Source organism: Crinia signifera, chromosome 5 (assembly GCF_055691185.1).
Source record: "Crinia signifera chromosome 5, ASM5569118v1, whole genome shotgun sequence".
Classification (NCBI taxonomy): Eukaryota; Metazoa; Chordata; class Amphibia; order Anura; family Myobatrachidae; genus Crinia; species Crinia signifera.
The window spans coordinates 51,980,700-52,000,568 of NC_139221.1; the positions used below are offsets into that span (position 1 = coordinate 51,980,700).

Here is a 19,869-nt window from a genome sequence, read left to right on the forward strand (position 1 = left end):
GCTGCATCATCCCTGACTCTCACTCCCTGCATCTTCCCTGACTCCCAATCCCTTCATCTTCCCTGACTCCCACTCCCTTCATCTTCCCTGACTCCCACTCCCTTCATCTTCCCTGACTCCCACTCCCTTCATCCTCCCTGACTCCCACTCCCTGACTCCCACTCCCTGCGTCATCCCTGACTCCCACTCCCTGCATCATCCCTGACTCCCACTCCCTGACTCCCACTCCCTGCATCATCCCTGACTCCCACTCCCTGCATCATCCCCGACTCCCACTCCCTGCATCATCCCCGACTCCCACTCCCTGCATCATCCCCGACTCCCACTCCCTGCATCATCCCTGACTCCCACTCCCTGCATCATCCCCGACTCACACTCCCTGCATCATCCCGACTCACACTCCCTGCATCATCCCGACTCACACTCCCTTCATACAGTACCACTATAGATAATTTAAATGTAACACTAAGGTAAATCCTTCAGAAAGGTATAAAGGGACGGTGCTGATTTCAGCCCGAGCTGTCTCATTTTACTTTCATCTTTGTCCACCATGAAAAGACTTGGCTCACAAGTTATGGAACAGACCTGTCCTACATTAACCTGCCATGATAAAAGGAAGACTGATCATTAATATATTCCTTTCTCCTAAGATACCATGTTTAGCAGCATGCGTATCACTGATCTGTATTGGTGCCTCTAATTTCAGCAGGAAGAGGGGGAAGAACTCAGCGGATGTCTTTGAGATGGCCAGACAGCGGCTTCAGGCTACTGTTCGAAGACCCTCATTAAAGGGGATGGACAATGTAAATATGCAGAACATCAGAGACTTCAATGACCTTAAGTACAGGGGTAAGTGTCAGGGGAACTGAGATACAGGGATGCACAGGCCTGACTATTGTGTCCATGCAGGGAGAACCTAGTTATCTCATTATGAGTAATTCAGTATGTAATACTGTAAGTCTCTTATGGTTGGAATCTACTGGAATATTATATCTCCTTTTATGACAATACCTTAGAATTGTGACAGTTTGAAGGCAGCCTATTGTACCTGTACTAATTATACAGTTACAGATAATGCAATCAGTTTTCTTCTCTTTAGTAACATGTGGAAAGATTTTGCAATATTTCTTTTTGCGTAAAATCCTACACAATAGTTTGTGGGTCATTGCCACAAGTCTGACCATACGTTTAGTCTCTTTGCAACATTATCCCACGTATTTAATAGGAGCTGAATATGACTTTTATAGATGTCTCCGAACTCACAAGATGAATTTATATCCGTACTCTTTCTCTGCGACTAAAATAACTTGTATGTTCTCGTGAAACAGATACAGATACTCGTGAGGGTGTGAGGTATATGTATCCCGATCCTCCGAAGGATGATCAAACACTAGAGATCCAGCAGCAGGCTTTGCTGAGGGAGCAGCTAAGGAACCTGAATAAGATGAAAAGGAGAACAGCGATGCCTGATGGTAAGAAGGGCTCATTCCCTACCAGTGTGCACAGTACGCTCCTGTTCTAGGAGACACTGAGCCGCTTTTACAATTGTACACTTTTTTTAACAGGATAATCATTATTTCTTATTGGGATGGTGTCAAAAGGGTTCTGTTGTGCAATACCTAAAACATATAACAAACCACAAAAAAACGAAATTCATCAATTTACAATATACATAAATACAGACATCTAATTACATATTTACATAAAGAAAAACAAGTAATAGGCCGGTGTACATTCTAGTGGTTGTGTGGGTGAGGAATGAGACAGACAGGGAAACAGAGGCTGGGCAGTTAGGAGCAGTGGTAGGCGAGAATAAAGGTATGAGTTTTAACCTCTGAGTGCCAAGTGAATTTGTCAAAATAGGTGTGAAGATTGCCAAGCAAACATCTGTATTTATCATAATGACCTGTAATGTTTACCTTATATAGTAAATATGATGTTTTTTTACACAACATTTTTTATTTGAATTTCTATAACAAATGTGAGCGATGCCGGCGTTTTTAGCAAATATTTTGGACACCTCTCAGATGGTGACATTAAGGGTTTAGGGCACATTTGATGGGTTTGGATGCAAGGTAGACATATTATTGAGTAGTGGAGGGCCTTCTAGAGGATGGGAGTAGCGCTGGAGAAACACTGAAGGCAGGAGTGGGAGGAGATGAGGCTGGCCATCATTGGCAGAGCACAACGGGTAGTAAAGAAGGATGTAAGAAGAGAAGACGGCTTTATAGGTCAGTGAGAGAAGGCAGAACTTGATTTGCTTTTAGTAAAACGGAAAGAATTTGGAATATTTATTTGTACATACCTTGATACTAAATACTTGAGCCAAAAACTCATAATAAAACACATTTCAATTTCAGAGTTTGTGGCAGCAAAATGTAACTAATGCAGTTGTCTTTACTGGTTCAGTATGTGTAAACTTGAGCATGTAGCTACGGTAATAAGAGCCAGATCTGCTGTTTGTCCCAAAATGAAAATATCCAGTCCTTACACAACTTCTAATAAGTCATTTTTTCCTCTCCTAAAATAATATGGCTCTTATTCTGAAACAGATACAGATACTACTGAGGGTGTGAGGTTCATGTATCCTGATCCTCATTAAAATGGTTAGATACAGTAGAGCCAGCAGCCGGCATTGCTCAGAGAGCAGCTGAGGAACATGACTGAGGAAAAGGAGAACAGAGATGCCTGATGGTCTGGGGTCACTCTCTTCTAGCATACTCAATATGCTGGGGAAGTGGGGAATCTATGAGGGGAATTCTGTATTGGGTATCTCAAAATAATTAGGCATTATCAGCATTGCGCCAGAAGAATGTGGTAATATTAATTGCAGCACTACTAGTGGGTTTTGGTATTGCTATTGTAAATTATGTGGGGGAAAAAAACAGAATATAACTGATAACTGGTTTAGAAAATAAACCTGCAAACCTTTTGGAATCATTATTCTTTACTATGGACACAATAACTGTGTGTAACTGTTGCTGGTGGACTCACTCTATGCAATTTATTGTAGATCTGGAACCAGCGCCTACGTATACTCTCCACCACCCTGGCAGGGTAAGTAATTGCAATGTTCCAGCATTTTATTACTACTCACCTTTACTTAGTAATATGTCACAGTCTATACAGCATAAACCGTGATGTTGGAGGAAATATCCTGTAATAGCTAACGACTTGGAGTAGAGTTTTATAGAACCCTGTGCTGAGCGCACACAGATCTGCTGATTAGGATCCTAATCCTTTTACTTGTGATCTTCCCTTACCACAGCTGAAGGAGCCCTTGAACACGTCTATGCTGGAGTCTGAGAGCACTTTTTTAGGTAATGTCCTGACTTTATCTGAATGCATTGCTGTAAAGGGGAGTTTCTACTGTCAAATACAATGTAAGATATGAGAGAGATAAAGCTAAATACACAGAGAGATAGAGTTAAGGCCCCCATACAATACAGCAATATATCTGACACTGAAATCGGATGCAATTTCCCTTGAACTCCCCCTGGACCTTCCCGTGTGTGTGTGTGTGTGTGTGTGGTTTCCATCCGTTTTGGTACTTTGGTGTTATTTTCCATAAGCTGTACCTCATGCGATTGATCAAGCCAAGATGAATCGCATGAGATATATCTTATGGTATACAATCGCATGAGATATACTTATGATATATCTTATGGTATACAATTTTACCATAAGATCTATCTGATGGGCTGGTTTAGGGTTCTAGAGGGACTGGAAACGTCAGTCAAACTTCCTGCGATATATCGCATACGATATATCACATGCGCAAACAGCACTCCTTTTTCCATCCGATTCAGATAAATCACTGGTGCAGTACGACCGACCTAGGGGGTCCTATGTGACACTTAAGGGACCGTGCATCGGATCGATCAGATGGAAAACCCAAACGATTTGAAGCTTTTCAAACAGTATATCGGCCTGTATGTTCATAATCGCCTGAAATCGTGCAAAATCATTCTAGTGTAAGGGGACCTTTAAGCTGGGGACACACCTAAAGATTTATCTGTCCAATCTATGTGGCGGGAACAAAACTCTGGTAATGGATGGGTGCAAATGAGAAATGAACATTTGTTCCCAAACACTGGAAAACAAACTGTTCATTCGGACAGATTGGTAAAATGCATTTGAATTAACACAATAATATGAACAATCATTTTTGTCTATTTTCCTACATTTGGGAGCAAAGGGTTGACTGTCATATGCTCCCATATATTCTATTACCACCAGACAGACTGGGCAGATAAATCTGTAGGTGTGTACCCAGCTTTAGTGTGGAGGTGGGATACTACATATTCCTTTGTGTGGAGCCTTTTTGTAAATGAAGTAAAACACAATTCTATAGACTCATGTACAGTGGCCATATTGTCTTATAATCCAACATCCTCAGACACCAGGCCAAAAATTCACAGTCTCTAAACTCCTCCATTACTCCAGCATCATTCACTTTCCTTTCCGTCTTCACCACCACATTACACCGACTTATTCAGACACACTTCACTTTCCTATCCATTTAAGGCAGGGGTGGACAATAACAGGCCCTTCAACCATTGTTGGACTACAAGTCCCAGGTCATTGTTATAAAGACATTATTACCGTAACAAAAGCGAAGCACATGGCAATGTACATGATGCACCACAACAAACCAACCACAACCTGACACAGGTATATCAAAATATAAATAATCATCTACAGCAGTGGTTCCCAACCCTGGTCTTCAACTACCCCCAACAGTGCACGGTTTCCAGGTCTCCACACAGAATCACAGGTTACATAATTAGCTCTACCTGTGGATCTCTTTAAATGTGCCTGAATAATGAGTGCACCTGCCGGGTGACCTGGAAAACCTGCACTGTTGGGGGTACTTGAGGACCAGGGTTGGGAACCACCGATCTACAGTCAAATAACACAAACATTATACTACAGCTGTGTCGATGCTGCAAGCTACCATTACTTATTCCCAGACCTACAACAAACATGTTATAATATCACCTAATTCACCATCCCCATTACAGCTCCCTAAAAACTACCACAAACACATATTCAACTCCACTATGTCATTACTCCCATTAGTGTGTTTCTATATAGAAGGTTGAGCATATAAAAGTTGGCGTAGATTTGTAGCAACACATCCAGGTGACCTGAGCTCCATGCTTCTTGTCTGGGGGCCTGTGCGTTTCTGACCTGCTGTATAAAGTTTCAATGGTCTCCAAGTGACTTCCTGTGGGTGAATGTGTGCACAGGAAGTAGATGGAAGCTATTGTGCCCTGCACTCTCCAACACTACATGAGCCCCTTGGTGTCCTTCCTGGTTCCTAGCTATAATATGACCATTGTATTGAAAAGATATTTTTCTCTTTTTTTTTTTTTTTTAAGGAGAAGATGGTGAACCATATACTGCCATCGCTGAGCCATTGCCTTCAGCCAGAGGGCGCAGGAGACACAAGCACAACGCCTTGGACTTTGATGTAAGATGCTTTCACTTGAATGAGATACATTTGGCAATTATGATCAGTTTTTGAGTAATGTGTTCCTGTTACACAGGGAGATCCGTTTCACTCGTCAGCTTATTAGTATTTGCCGTCTTCAGTTGCCATTTTAGGGAAATACTAAACAACGAAGGTTAAAGCCGGTCATGCGCCTCACAGTTAGTAACAATTTTCTCTCCATAATTTCTAGAATATATTCAGTTTTGAAAGCCAATACTTTTAGTGGTGTACTCTATAATGAAGCAACATCTCTAGATGATATAATACAATATTTAAAAGAGATTGCTCAGCTTAAGACAACCAATCCGTGAATGAGAGAGACTGGGAGTGAGACAGACACTGCATTGCACAGGAGATCGGTACTGGATGCGCCACCTCATTGCCAACTATCCAACTAGGTGGCATGTTCTTCTGCTTATCATATGACTCAGCACTAAGTGGCTACTGTCATCAGGGAAAGGTAGGGTCCTAGATGCAGAACTGGGCCCCTTCTAAGCAGGAGCATATTCTGGGTATATGCGTTCTCTATTCCTCTTTTCTGAGAGCAGAGCGAGGGCTCCAGAGTGTAAAGGTGCCCACAGACGCTACAATTATCGAATGCGTTTTGTACTTTTTAAGCACAAATTGCATCTTATGTACAATTATTGGATGGTGTTTATGTTCCCTGGAGCCCGATATTGTATGTCTAAAAAAGTATGTGCTGCACATACTTTTTAGACTACATCTGAAATTTAACATTACAAACATGGGTTCATCACATGCATCCAAGTGCACATCTCATAGCAAGCTGGAAGAAAAATTGTATGGAACCATTGTACAGTCAAAAACGCATAGCACAGTACAATTGTAGCGTCTGTGGGCACCTTAAAGGTCTTTACAGACTGGCGCTATAAGGAGTGAGATTGCTAATTTTAGCCCTTTTCACCCAAAATGTTCATTATATCACTCTGTATGTATGCTCTGCCTAATAAATAGACAATGCGCGCTCCTATGTACAGACTAGGGAGCGCATCGTCAATGAGGGCCATTCTGCAGCATCCCCACAGCCGATGGGATCGCATAGTGTGCTCGAGGCTATGGACTTGGCGTTTATAAACATATTCCCAACCGCTTTAAGTATGTTTTTTATTGAATGGCTTACCAAATTATCTGATGATTTTTTAAAGCCCAGATTTATATATATCAACAGAATGAAATTTCTCCAGTGCCTCCCTTACTCTTACATCAGCCGGATCGCTTCTCAGTGAACTCAGCCGGTAGCTTCAACGTTGATGAACTGCAGACAAGGAACGAGGAGCGACTTAGAAGGCTAAATAACCTCCAGAAAAGCAGAGTGAGCATAGGTAGGAATAGCACCACTGTTCTACATAAAGACTCTCATTATCAACCAAACTATCAAAATACATATTGGCCCTTATTCAGATCTGATCGCAGGACAAATTTGTTCTCAAAATGGGCAAAACCATGTGCACTGCAGGTGGGGCAGATGTAACATGTGCAGAGAGAGTTAGATTTGTGTGAGTTATTTTGTTTCTGTGCAGGGTAAATACGGGCTGCATTATTTTTACACTGCAATTTAGATTTCAGTTTCAACCCACCCCACCCAAATCTAACTCTCTCTGCGCATCTTAAATCTGCCCCACCTGCAGTGCACATGGTTTTTTCCCATTTTGAGAACAAATTTGTACTGCGATCAGATCTGAATGAGGGCCATTATGTGGAGGAAAATGACCTCTGTTGCTAATGGTATACATTGCAATATCCTGACACTGCCATGACATCTACTACCCGATATACACATGTGTTGCATGTCTGCTATGCACTGTAACATTGCTATTATTGCCTTTTAAGATGATTCTGTTGACTTTGGAAATGCAGAAGACATCTTGCAACAGTACCCTCCAAAAGCTAATCCGAGACCTCATTCGGTGGACACGGTGGCGACTGATCCATGGATGCGTCCTGGCACATCAGAGACACTCAAAAGGTTCATGGCTGGACAAACGAGCCAGGACAGACTGACCAATGACAACGCCTTAACCTTTAACTGGCAGGGCCTGTCTACTGCGCATGGCTAACGGTCCGTAGTGTAAGCGCTGATCTGAGACCTCTTCCATTTCCCAAAATGAACTATTACTCTCTTTTTGGGAGGACCAGAAAAGAAAAGCACAATTTTTACTTCTCATTTCTTAGATGCGACCACTTAGCACAGAGCTGACCGCACCTTTCTGTCTTAATAAAGGAGGTTGAATGTTGATCACTAAAGCACTTTCCTTTTGTTGTTGCTTATAATGAATGTAGCATAAAAAGAAACAAATATACATTTATTTAAAATAGAAATGAAGTTTAATAGCTATTTTTGTGAAGTGAGTTTCAATTGAGAAATAGACAATGAACCTTTTTTAAGGTTTTTCAAAATCTTCTGATTTTCCGCCTTGGTTCTGATTTCTCCTTGACGCTGCTACAGAGCTTGTACACATGACCTTGTGCCCCGGCTGATCCTTACTGTTCTGTAACTTGTGGTTCAGTGGGAATGGCGTACAGTGTACAGTGCTCATATAGACCTACAGTGTGTCTGACAGAGGAACATGCACGAGCTTCTCTCCAATGTACATCTGGGTGCAGTCTGCCAGCCATCTTGGCGGAGCCTTTAAGTTGTACCATTACCTAGACATAGCAGAGGCAGCTATTCTGATCATCATGAACATTCATTTATCCGAGTCCGATCACAAAAGCCTAAGGGGGTAATTCAGACCATCTTGCTAGGCTGTTTGTATTCACTGCCTAGCAAGCCAGTAAATGCTACCTCGCTGAACATGCGGGAGCCCTGATGTCCAGATCATCGAGCTATGATGCGAGCGGATGTGCACCCTTACACATCCCCTCGTATGCCCCCGCACAGAGGAGAAGTCCTTCAGTGGTTGCCCACCATGGAAGGATTTCTCCTCTGTTGGTAAATAAAAGTAAGCCTATACTTTGCCGACGCAGGCTTCCCGGCAGGGTGGTAGCTGACATCATGTGACTTCATCCGTCTGCCCAAGCAGGCAGGTGTTCGACCAGCATTTCCATGGGCGCACCCACCGTTTTTGTGGGAACACCCATGAATTGTTGAGTGGACCCCAGCGACCAGATCCCTCCCCCCCGCCTGTGATCAATTTGCAAACGCCCCGAAGGGGAAAAACTCACCAAAGGCATTCGCTCTGGGGGTTTGCAGATGCGCATTTATTGCTCAAGCGCAGACACCCACCAGCGGGGACGGGGACGAAATCAGACCTGAATCGGATCCTTAGTTCCTACTGGATGCATAAGCTTTGCTGGTATTTGTAGTGCAACACAACCTGGAGAACCACCGGCTGCACACCTCTGAGCAGTATAGTATTTTGATACCACATACTTGAAATGCAGCGGGAGACATATCTGACTATTATCTCCATTATATCTGTATGAACTGTTCTATTCCTTCCAATATCCACCGGAGCAGTCTCTGGTGCGAGACCCTCTCCCAGGTTGCTCACAGGCTAATATTAGCTCTATGGCGATAATTTATTTATTTATGTACAAACATGTTTCACAATTTGTTTACCTTTTGTTGTGCACTGAAACAATTTGTTTTTTTACTGTTTTAATTTTTTTGTGGACTCTAAAGGATGTTGTAATGAAGTATTTTCTAACGTAATAAATATATATTTTATTATCTTGAAATAGATGTCTGTCTTATTTTTCAAAATGTCTTAACAATCTGAGCAATTTACATTCGTTATACAACTGTCCTGATTATCCAGCATTGCATGCTATGCGGAGAGACGACGAGTGGGAACACCTGAAAGCATTGCAGCGTACATAACATCTTCCCCATAGTATCTCCACTCTCCTGGCCAGGGTGATGTCATAATTCCATAGTCGCTGTCAGTGCATCTGCCATATTTGCCCATATGATGGCGGATTGTGTGCTGGCCCCTCACAACCTGCTTCCAACTTCAGGTTACAGCCATTGATCAGTCACTCCGTCTACTCGCTCTCTGATTTTACTGTGTATGTTTTGTGCTTTATCTATATCATTGTGCCCAGTGGTTTTACACAAAATACATGTTTTATTATTTTACATATGTTACATTGTCATGTTCACTCGTATTACACAGCTGTCACTTTGTGGGAAGTTACAAGTTAATAGTAATAATAATAATAATAAGTCTCAGAATTCTTCATGTAGAAGTATTCTAGGTACAGTATGTGACAGTGATAAGTTGTTTCTTACACAATAAGATCTGTGTTACCGGCTTGTGATGTTTCTGGATGTAAGAACCAGAGCTCAATAGATAACCAATGGCACCTTTTTAGGATGGCACAGACAACAGGGACGATAAAAATATATTTGTGTTACATTTTAGGTTAAAATACAACAATATCACACTAATTTGTTTTTTTGTTGTTTGCTATGTACGGCGCTGCGGACACTTTGTGGCGCCTTATAAATAAACGGACTACTACTACTACTAAGGGGGTCATGTACAAAAATACAGAACATGTGGGGAAGCAACAAAATCAGGATTGGGAGCAGATTGTATGTGCTTTTTAGTCTTTAGATGGTTCATACAACCAGAGTCATGTGACACTCCCTCCCTGACTGGCAGAGAAGAGAGGTGCAGCTCCCAGGCGGCCTGTGGCAGTGAAGACGCTGTGAGCCTCAGAAGTTTCCAGCGGCAGATGGGCGGGTGGCTGAAAAGAGCGGTGGACGTCCTTTTGCACGATTCTGTCACTACTCTGAAAACAGTTTTCAGAGGATTGCTGCATTCAGGCGATTCAATAATGGTTTAACAGCAGACAGGATTTTTGCTACTCGTAACCTTTTGATCCTAGCAAGCCAGCCCCCTATTTAAAGGAAGCATCAATCATACAATCATGCAGCAGATGGGTTGTATGATGGATTGTATGACAGATTGTGAGTACATTGTGTGTCCAAAAACCACCAAGGACTGCTGGGGAGTTGAAGGGAAATTGGACACAATCACGATTAAGAGCGGCCTTTCTGATGTATGGCCACCTTAAGAGTTGGGGCATACAAAGGCAGCGTGATTGCAGCAGAGGCCTCTATACACAGGCGCCTTCCTTGTCTGTGCAGTCCGGGTCGCCTAGAGACCAAGACCGCTTATCTGTCATAGGAGGGGAAGGGCTCCTCCTGAGGTATGTCTAAAATTTGAGGAAAAAGAAATAAAACTTACTAGGTGGCCCGTGCAGAAATTTCCATCCCTTTTTCTCCCTTCATCCTTAACCAAAGTCCATAAATGAGCTACCATTCAAAAGATTAAGTTCTCCGCTTCTGACGAATTGGTAATTTACAATTGCAGATTGTATTGTTTAAAAATCTGTTCAAAATGTACTTGGCCCTAGAGTTCTTTCCCTGGACGCTTTGATATGGATCCGTTTTGCTTCTACCTACTACAAACCACCAACCTCGCTATAAAAAGAATAATCTTCACAGGGTGAATGTGATTTATCATGAACTTAAGTGCACAAGGCGGTAGTGAATACATAGAAATAAATAAAGCTGTTATGCAAAAAAAATGAGTTCTGAAGGCTTCATAACTTACTTTGTGTACATCACCCACAGCTCATTGGTCCATACATTGCTGCACAGGTGAAATCATCTCACTCTCCATTCAGACGATAAATTCCAACAACAAAATGGGTAGAATGTAACATTGCCCCCTGGTGGCCCAGTGGTGGCTCATCTGGCTGCTGCTGTGGCAGACAATCGGCAGATCAACACTAATACGGTCAACAGTCAATAGGCCGACAGGCCATAGCTTGACACGTGAAAAGGTACCTTAAGTCAACATGGAAAAGGTTGCAATATATCCACATGGAAACAGTCGACATGAGTTTTTCACTTTTTTTTCTACTTTGCCATCCAAGCGGAATTAACAGTGTACCCGAAACATGGCGAGTGAAGCGGAACACTTATATCGTGTTTATGTTGACAGACCCCAACAACGTGAAAAACTCATGTCGACCTAAGGTATGTCAACCTTTTCATGTGTCAACCTATTGACTGTCGATCTTATAAGTGTAGACCCTATGACCCATAACCAGACAGTCAATGCTCCAGCATTCCAGGGAACCTTTCTCGCCTACCTTAATCCTCCCTTTAGTGCAGGGGTGGGCAATAAGTGACCCTCCAGCTGGTGATGTACTTGACATCCCAGAATCGCTATTTGGCTATGCTGATATGTGTAGTTCATTAACAGCTGGAGTGCCATTTATTCCCCACCCCTGCTTTAGTGCCTAAACGTAATTCTCCCCCCCCCCCACCAAATACACAGCCTGTTCTGAATTGGGTGCGGATCAGTTGGTCACCAGCAAGTTTGTCCACAGTCATTAGGTTGACACCATTAGGTCCACGAGTCTAGGTCAACGTGGTCATTAGGTCGACAGTCAAAAGTTCGACATGGGGTTTTTCACTGTTTTTTTGACCCGAATATTGACGAAGTCGACATGGACACAGGTTAAAGTGCACTGCGTCCCCTCGCATGGCTCGCAATGCTTTTGGGCTCGGCACACTATTTTATTCTCCCACCACACCCTAGTGGATGGTTGGGCATGAAATACCGACTGTCGGCACATGTTGGCTCAAAAAAGTTAAAAGCAACGTCAACCTTTTGACCGTCGACCTAACCCATTTCGACCTAATGACTGTCGACCATCATGCTGGTGACCCAATGACCATATCCCTTCCAAACCCCCTGGCCCTCATCCTAACCCTAATATTAACATTTCACATGTCAACATCATAACTGTTGACATTGTTTTTGTCAAGTCTTTTGACTACATCCCTCTCAGGTTCCTGGTTAAGTCCAGTGCCCACCAGTTATCTTCTAACTCATCCAAGGGAGAAGATCCTTTACAAGGCTGAGGGGAAGGCAGCACTAGTCATGGAAACACTCAAGGCCAGTGTACTCCACTTAGACACATTTCAATATTTTAATAAATCCTGTGCAGGCTACCTAATATTTGAATAAAAAGTGTATTATAGAACCGTCACTTGAATGGACAATTTATCACAAGCTGTCATTTCAGTAATTACATACACAGTGGAATCACATTATTATGACCACCACCAGCTAACAGCCAGTGTAACCGCCGTGTGCAGCACGGACAGCAGCTAGACATACTGGGAGTGACTCAATAAGGTGCTGGTATCAGGAGCTATGCTGACTGCGGTGTATCCCACAGCTTCCGGAGGGTGATGGCACAGGTATCTGGAGCTATGCTGACTGCGGTGTATCCCACAGCTTCCGGAGGGTGATAGCACAGGTATCTGGAGCTATGCTGACTGCGGTGTATCCCACAGCTTCCGGAGGGTGATAGCACAGGTATCTGGAGCTATGCTGACTGCGGTGTATCCCACAGCTGCCGGAGGGTGATGGCACAGGTATCTGGAGCTATGCTGACTGCGGTGTATCCCACAGCTGCCGGAGGGTGATGGCACAGGTATCTGGAGCTATGCTGACTGTGGTGTATCCCACAGCTGCCGGAGGGTGATGGCACAGGTATCTGGAGCTATGCTGACTGTGGTGTATCCCACAGCTGCCGGAGGGTGATGGCACAGGTATCTGGAGCTATGCTGACTGCGGTGTATCCCACAGCTGCCGGAGGGTGATGGCACAGGTATCTGGAGCTATGCTGACTGCGGTATATCCCACAGCTGCCGGAGGGTGCAGGGCAGAGGATCCATAGAGAGAACACAATGATCTAGTTGGTCCCATAGATGATCAATTAGGTTCAAGTCCGGTGAATTAAGGGGGTCAGGGAAGTACTTGGAAGTCTTGGTTGAGCTCATCCAACAACTGTAGAAAATTTCAAGCTGTGTCACGTCTCATCGTCTTACTGGAAAAAGGGGATTTTTGTCCTTACCTGGAAAATCCTTATTTCTGAATCCTTTGGTGGACACTGGGACAGTGGAAGGGGGCGGAGCCATGGCGACAGACACCAAGTAGCTAACACTTTAGTGGTGCAGCCCAGGCCCCTCCTTCCCCACACTCCATCCTAGGTCAGTTTAGACTACCACCGGACTTAGGAGCACAGGAAAGGAGAGAATGAGAGAAAAGAAAAAGAGAGATCTTGTATTACCATGAACAAGAGCTTTCCCTAAAACCAACCCATCAGCCGATCAGGGGCTGGGCGGGCGACCAGTGTCCACCAAAGGATTCAGAAATAAGGATTTTCCAGGTAAGGACAAAAATCCCCTTATTTCCTTCATGCCATTGGTGGCCACTGGGACAGTGGGACGTCCCACCGCTGTCCCCTCACGGGAGGGAACGCTCCTGAGCTGCAGAAAGAACGCCACGGCCAAACGCAGAGTCGACCTCGGTGAAAGTATCAAACCTGTAGTGGCGTATAAAAGTGTGCATGGAAGACCATGTGGCTGCGCGGCACAGCTGCTCTGCGGAGACTCCGGAAGCCGCAGCCCACGATGATCCTACCGAGCGAGTGGAATGGGCCGTGAGCCCTGCTGGCGCTGGCCTATTCGCCAGGAGGTATGCCTGCTGAACCGTAAGCCGCAACCACCTGGCAATGGACTGTTTGGATGCGGGCCAACCCCGCTTCTGATGATCATAAAGAACAAACAAAGCTTCTGTTCTTCTAATCTCCCTGGTCCTATCCACATAGATGCAAAGGGCCCGAACCACATCAAGAGCCTCTCCACCTCTTGAATCCTGGAAAGAAGGAACCACGATTTCCTGGTTTACGTGAAACCTGGATACCACCTTTGGCAGGTAACCCAACCTGGTACGGAGAACTGCCCGATCTTGGTGGAAAACCAAAAACGGTGGCTTACAAGATAGAGCGGTCAAATCAGAGACCCGCCTAGCTGACGCAATTGCCAGAAGGAAACACACCTTCCATGAAAGCCAACGCAACTCCACTGACTCCAGTGGCTCAAATGGAGCCACCTGAAGAGCTTTCAGAACCAAAGGTAGATCCCACGGAACTAAGGGACTCCGAAAGGGAGGAGTCACGTGCATGACCCCCTGGAGGAAAGTGCGAACCTCCGGTCTTGTCGCAATGCGCCTCTGAAACAGAACCGAGAGCGCAGAGACCTGAACCTTCAAAGTGGAATGTTGAAGGCCCAAATCCACTCCCGACTGCAAGAAGGCCAAAACCTTGGGCAACGAGAACCTCCTTGGATTCTTCTTGTGCTCTTCACACCAGCGAAAGAAAGAACTCCAGATCCTGTAGTAGACTCTTGCTGAAGACGGCTTCCTGGCCGCTATCATGGTTCTTATCACAGAATCTGAGAACCCCCTGTCTCTTAAGATCTCCCTCTCAAGAGCCAAGCCGTCAAACCGAGACGAGCTAGGTTGGGATGTTGACAGGGTCCCTGAGACAGAAGGTCTGGTCGGAGAGGTAACCGCCACTGAGGTTCCTCCGCCATGAGCAGGAGATCGGCATACCAGGCCCTGCGTGGCCAGTTTGGGGCCACCAGGATTACCCTTACCCGTTCCCGCTTGAGTCTTCTTAGGAACTGAGGAAGAAGCGCCACAGGCGGGAAGGCGTACGCCAGATCGAACGGCCAAGGTGCCGACAGAGCGTCGACCAGAAATGCGCCTGGATCCCGAGTCCTGGACCCGTAGCAAGGCAACTTGTGATTCCACCGGGATGCCAGGAGGTCTATCTGAGGCCTTCCCCAACGAAGGGTTAGAGAGTGAAACACCTCCGGATGAAGAGACCATTCTCCGGAGTGGATCTCTTGGCGGCTCAGAAAGTCTTCCCAGCTTTCGACGCCGGGAATGTACACTGCCGACAATGCCAAGAGGTGACGTTCTGCCCATCGAAGAATTGGCTGTACCTCCAGAAAGGCTGCTCTGCTCCGAGTTCCCCCCTGGTGATTGATGTACGCCACCGCCGTGGCGTTGTCTGTCTGTACCTTGACTGCACGAGAGCAAATCAGGGGGGCCGCCTGGAGAAGGGCTAAGTAGATCGCCCTGAGCTCTAGAATATTGATCGGCAACCGCGACTCCTGGTGGGACCAAACTCCCTGGTAGGATCGGTCCTCCACCACCGCTCCCCAGCCCCTGAGGCTGGCATCTGTCGTCAAGAGTACCCAGTCGGAGACTAGGAAGGGCCGTCCCATGGACAGGTGACATGGCTTGAGCCACCAGAGCAACGATAGTCGAACCTCTTGAGAGTACTACCTCCTGCCTCTTCAGAGCCTGTGGTGAACGGTTCCAATACTTGAGGATCTGGTGCTGCAACGGTCGAGAGTGAAATTGGGCAAATTCCACCATCTCGAAGCACGAGACCATCTTGCCCAAAATCTTCATACACAGATGAAGAGAGACTCTCCTGTGCTTGAGAAACCCTCGTAAGAGGGCCTGCAAAGCCAGCCGCTTCTTGTCTGGAAGATAGACCCTCTGGGCCTGGGAATCCAGACGCGCTCCCAGATGTATCATCTCCTGGGAGGGTTCCAGGTTGGACTTGCGCCAGTTCACTAGCCAACCGTGAGCCTGGCGCAGGTCCAGCGTAAGGCCTAGGTGTTGCAGCAGTAGTTCCCTGGACTGTCCCAGAATCAGAAGGTCGTCCAGATAAGGCAGAATCCGCACTCCTTGGAGGCGAAGGAAGGCTGCCATAACTCCCATCACCTTCGTAAAGACTCTTGGTGCTGTAGAGATTCCGAAGGGTAGAGCCCGAAATTGGACATGAAGATCCTTGGTTGCAAACCGGAGGTACTTGCGGTGATCCGGATGTATCGGAACATGCAGGTATGCATCTCTGATGTCCAGAGATACCATGAAATCCCCCGGCTCCATTGCCTGTAGAATGGACCGGAGGGACTCCATGCGAAACCGTGGAATGTTGAAGTAACCATTGAGGTCCTTGAGATTCAGGATTGGTCGGAATGAACCATCCGGCTTCCCGATCAGGAATAAATTGGAGTAATAGCCGTGGCCCCTCAGCTGAGGAGGAACCACTTCTATCACCTGAGACTGGAGAAGAGTCTGAATGGAGGCGTTGAGAGCCTCCGCCTTCAGAGGACAGGCTGGGCGCCCCGTGATAAAGAATCGGGTCGGCGGACGCCTGTCGAAGGAGAGATAGTATCATTCCGATACTATACTCAAAATCCAATTGTCCGATGTCGTCTCCCTCCACCTGTTGGCAAAATGGAGGAGGCGAGCGCCTACCGGCAGGGAGTCGACCTGAGGGGTCCCCAAGTCATTGGGAGGCCTTCTCAGGGGCCTTAGGAGGCTGACGTTTGCCAGACTGGGACTGTCTGTTCTTACCAAACGACTCCCTCCTGGGAGGACGGCTTCTTGTTGAAGATTGTCCCCTCGGCTTTCCCTGCGGCCGAAAGGAACGAAAGGACTGCTTCGGCTTAGAGGGTGCCGACGGGAGGAAGGCTGTCTTGGAAGTGGCTACCGTAGTCACAATCTTGTCCAGCTCCGGACCGAAAAGCATATCGCCCACAAAAGGAAGGGCCTCCAGGGCCTTTTTGGACTCTGCATCCGCATTCCAAGTGCGGAGCCACAAGGCTCTTCTGGCTGCAACCGAAGACGCCGAGATCCTAGAGGCTAACGTAGCCGTGTCCAGGGCCGCCTCGCCCAAATACATGGAGGCTTCTCTGATATGGTCCACCAGAGAAAGCAGCTCCGACCTGCGTATGCCTGACGTAATGTTCTCCGTCAGCATATCTGCCCATTTGCCTACCGCCCTAGCCACCCAGGCCGAGGCCAAAGCTGGCCTAGTAAGCGTACCCGCATGAGTAAAGATAGACTTAAAGACATGTTCCATCTTTCTATCAGTGGGGTCCTTTGAGCCGCCACAGTGGGAATAGGCAAGGTAGTAGCCGGGCTATGTGGGAATCCACCTGAGGCGGGCGTTCCCATTTCGTGCGCCCGTCCGCCGGAAAGGGATAAGAAGAAACCATCCTTTTAGAAATCGTAAATTTCTTATTAGGAGAAGACCAGGCCTTTGCCAGGTCTCCCTCCAGCTGCGTCAAAGATGGGAAAACAGCCGGATCCCTCTTCTTGCGCTTAAAAGAGGGTGCCTCCTCCGCAGGGGGCTGGTCTGGCTCTTGTATGTTTAAGCAAGAGCGGACCGCCTTCACCAGCGCATCTACCCTGGATTGAGTCATAACCTCGTCCTGGGATGTAGCCTCCTCGTCAGGGTCATCAGGGTCAACAGGGTCATCTGTGTCAGCCTGGTCGTCCCCTGAAGTATCCGTCCCCATAGTCTCAGCTCTCTGGGTGCGGGCTCTGGGGTTCTTGCGCTTGCTAGCGGCACCCAGCAGGTTCTGTAGAGAAGAAGAAACCTGAACCAGTCCCTGCACTGAGGAAGAAATGCCCTGTACCCAAGCTGGCTCAGGCGCAAGCGTCAGCAACTGAGGCTGGGACTGCGTGAGCGGAGCCGGTTGAGCTGGTGGAGGAGTCGCCTGCGAAGGCTGACTCAACACTGGTGGGGGCTGAGGGTGTGAACGGGAAGCGGCTAGCTGTCCAGCAAGGTCCCTCATGGTTCCGTCAGGGCCTGCGCCCAACCCGGTTCCACGGAATGGGATGCCTGGGACGGGGCCGAATCCACAGAGTCCCCACCATTACAGCGTGTACACACACCCCCATGGTCTGCCGAGGTGGAAGAAAAATTCTCCTTGCACCTAACACACTTAAAGACCCTCAGGGCAGGAGCGTCCCCTGACCGCGAGGGTCTTGTGGACTTTGAGCCTGACTTAGAAGTCATGGCTATGCTCTATCACACTTCAATACAGGAGACAGAGTGAATAGAGAGATTTGCACAGAAAACCCCTATATAGAGAGGGGTGTGAAAACACAGCACTGAACACCTCAAGGGTGCAGTGTCAATGCAGTACAACCTGACCCGTCTGGAGACCGGGGAAGGAAGGGTGCCACAGTGTCCACACAAAAGCTGCTTCCTGCTGCTCTCTGCTGCACCGATGCCGGACAGAGTCAAGCTTCCAACAGGACGGGACGCTGGCAGTCCCCGGCGGGAACTCATATAGAGGCTCCCTGCCGGGGATTGGGCGGGGAGGAAGTGAGGGACCTCCCCCCTTCCTGGAACCTTGCCAGGGCTGAGAAAAAAAAAAAAGGCGCCCCCCACCGCTACAAAAACAGCCCTAGTGATCTAGTGGCCTCGGTTTCCCCTGTGGGGACCGAGTGTCACTGCCAGGAAACTGCCGGGAGCGCACCAACCCCCGGCGGCTAAGTGCGCTGGGCTCCCTCCCTCCGGCATCTACATCTAGACGCCTAGTAGCGGTCACCGTTGCGAGACAGAGTCAAGCTTCCCTCGGGAAGCCACCCTGCATAGCGTCTCGCTGCGGTCACCGTTGCGGGACAGAGTCAAGCTTCCATCGGGAAGCCTCTCTGCCTCGCGTCTCCCCCAGCCGCGATACCGCTGCGTGCTGTGGGGAGGGAGGGGGGAAGTGCGGCTTACCTGCTCCGTGGCGCACGGTCCCTCTGTGCTGGGACCCAGCCTGCAGGTCCGTGGCAGTTCACGACGAGCTGGCTCCGGAGCAGGTGAGCAGCCTGGGTGGTCCACCCGGCTTGCTCACCGCAAGAGTAAAAAAAAAAAAAAAAAAATGTTCTTTAAAAAACGCTGCAGAAAACTGCAGCAGCTACTTAAAAATGTGCCCGTGCTCCTAGGCACCAAGAAAAAACTGACCTAGGATGGAGTGTGGGGAAGGAGGGGCCTGGGCTGCACCACTAAAGTGTTAGCTACTTGGTGCCTGTCGCCATGGCTCCGCCCCCTTCCACTGTCCCAGTGGCCACCAATGGCATGAAGGAAATATCCCATCTTCCCCTGGGAAGACAATGATCATGGATGGGCTCATAACCAAATCGTTCTATAGTGCCTCCACGTGGATGAGTGGTCCCAGAGAATACCACTAAAACATTCCCCAGACAGTAACGCTGCTGCTGCCACCAGTTTGGTTTTCTTCCATCAATGGTGGCAGGGTGTTTGTTCCAATGTTTCTTACCTGATGCACCAACATCCATCCATTCAATGAAGCAGAGAACATGACTCATCGGAGAAGGCAACCTTTAGCCAATCAGCAGCCCACACTCTAAACAAGCAGCTTTCTGAGTACGACTTACCTCCAATACCTGCACTCTTACCTTAGACATTAATATTTGGTACTTTGGTAGTTTCACGGCGGCAGCATGGCCGCGCGTATGAGTCCCCTTGCGGGGCTCGCCGCGCTCGCCACACTATCTAAAATCAACTCCATGCCAACGTGGATAGTGGGGGTATGAACTATCCACGTTGGCATGGAGTTTATTTAGTTTATTTTAGAAAGTTTGGCAAGCCCACCCGGAAGTAGCGCACGGGCATGCTGCCGCCATGAAACTAAACAAGTACCTAAT

The 19,869-nt window shown here is 47.2% G+C and overlaps 1 protein-coding gene across 6 annotated transcripts in view; it reads left to right on the forward strand.

The window, feature by feature from the left end:
* Positions 1 to 9,199, forward strand: part of CSPP1 (centrosome and spindle pole associated protein 1) — a 76,014-nt gene extending 66,815 nt beyond the window's left edge. For 5 of the 6 annotated variants that reach the window (XM_083187211.1, XM_083187213.1, XM_083187217.1 and 2 more), the window contains 7 exons: positions 707 to 849; positions 1,329 to 1,472; positions 3,014 to 3,057; positions 3,269 to 3,320; positions 5,385 to 5,476; positions 6,687 to 6,840; positions 7,349 to 9,199. In XM_083187211.1, coding sequence (XP_083043337.1) covers positions 707 to 849; positions 1,329 to 1,472; positions 3,014 to 3,057; positions 3,269 to 3,320; positions 5,385 to 5,476; positions 6,687 to 6,840; positions 7,349 to 7,575 — 856 coding nt within the window. In that variant the 3' untranslated portion in view covers positions 7,576 to 9,199. The remainder of the gene's footprint in view (positions 1 to 706; positions 850 to 1,328; positions 1,473 to 3,013; positions 3,058 to 3,268; positions 3,321 to 5,384; positions 5,477 to 6,686; positions 6,841 to 7,348) is intronic. The other variant, XM_083187212.1, reaches the window with a different exon arrangement.
* Positions 9,200 to 19,869: the final 10,670 nt, after the last annotated feature.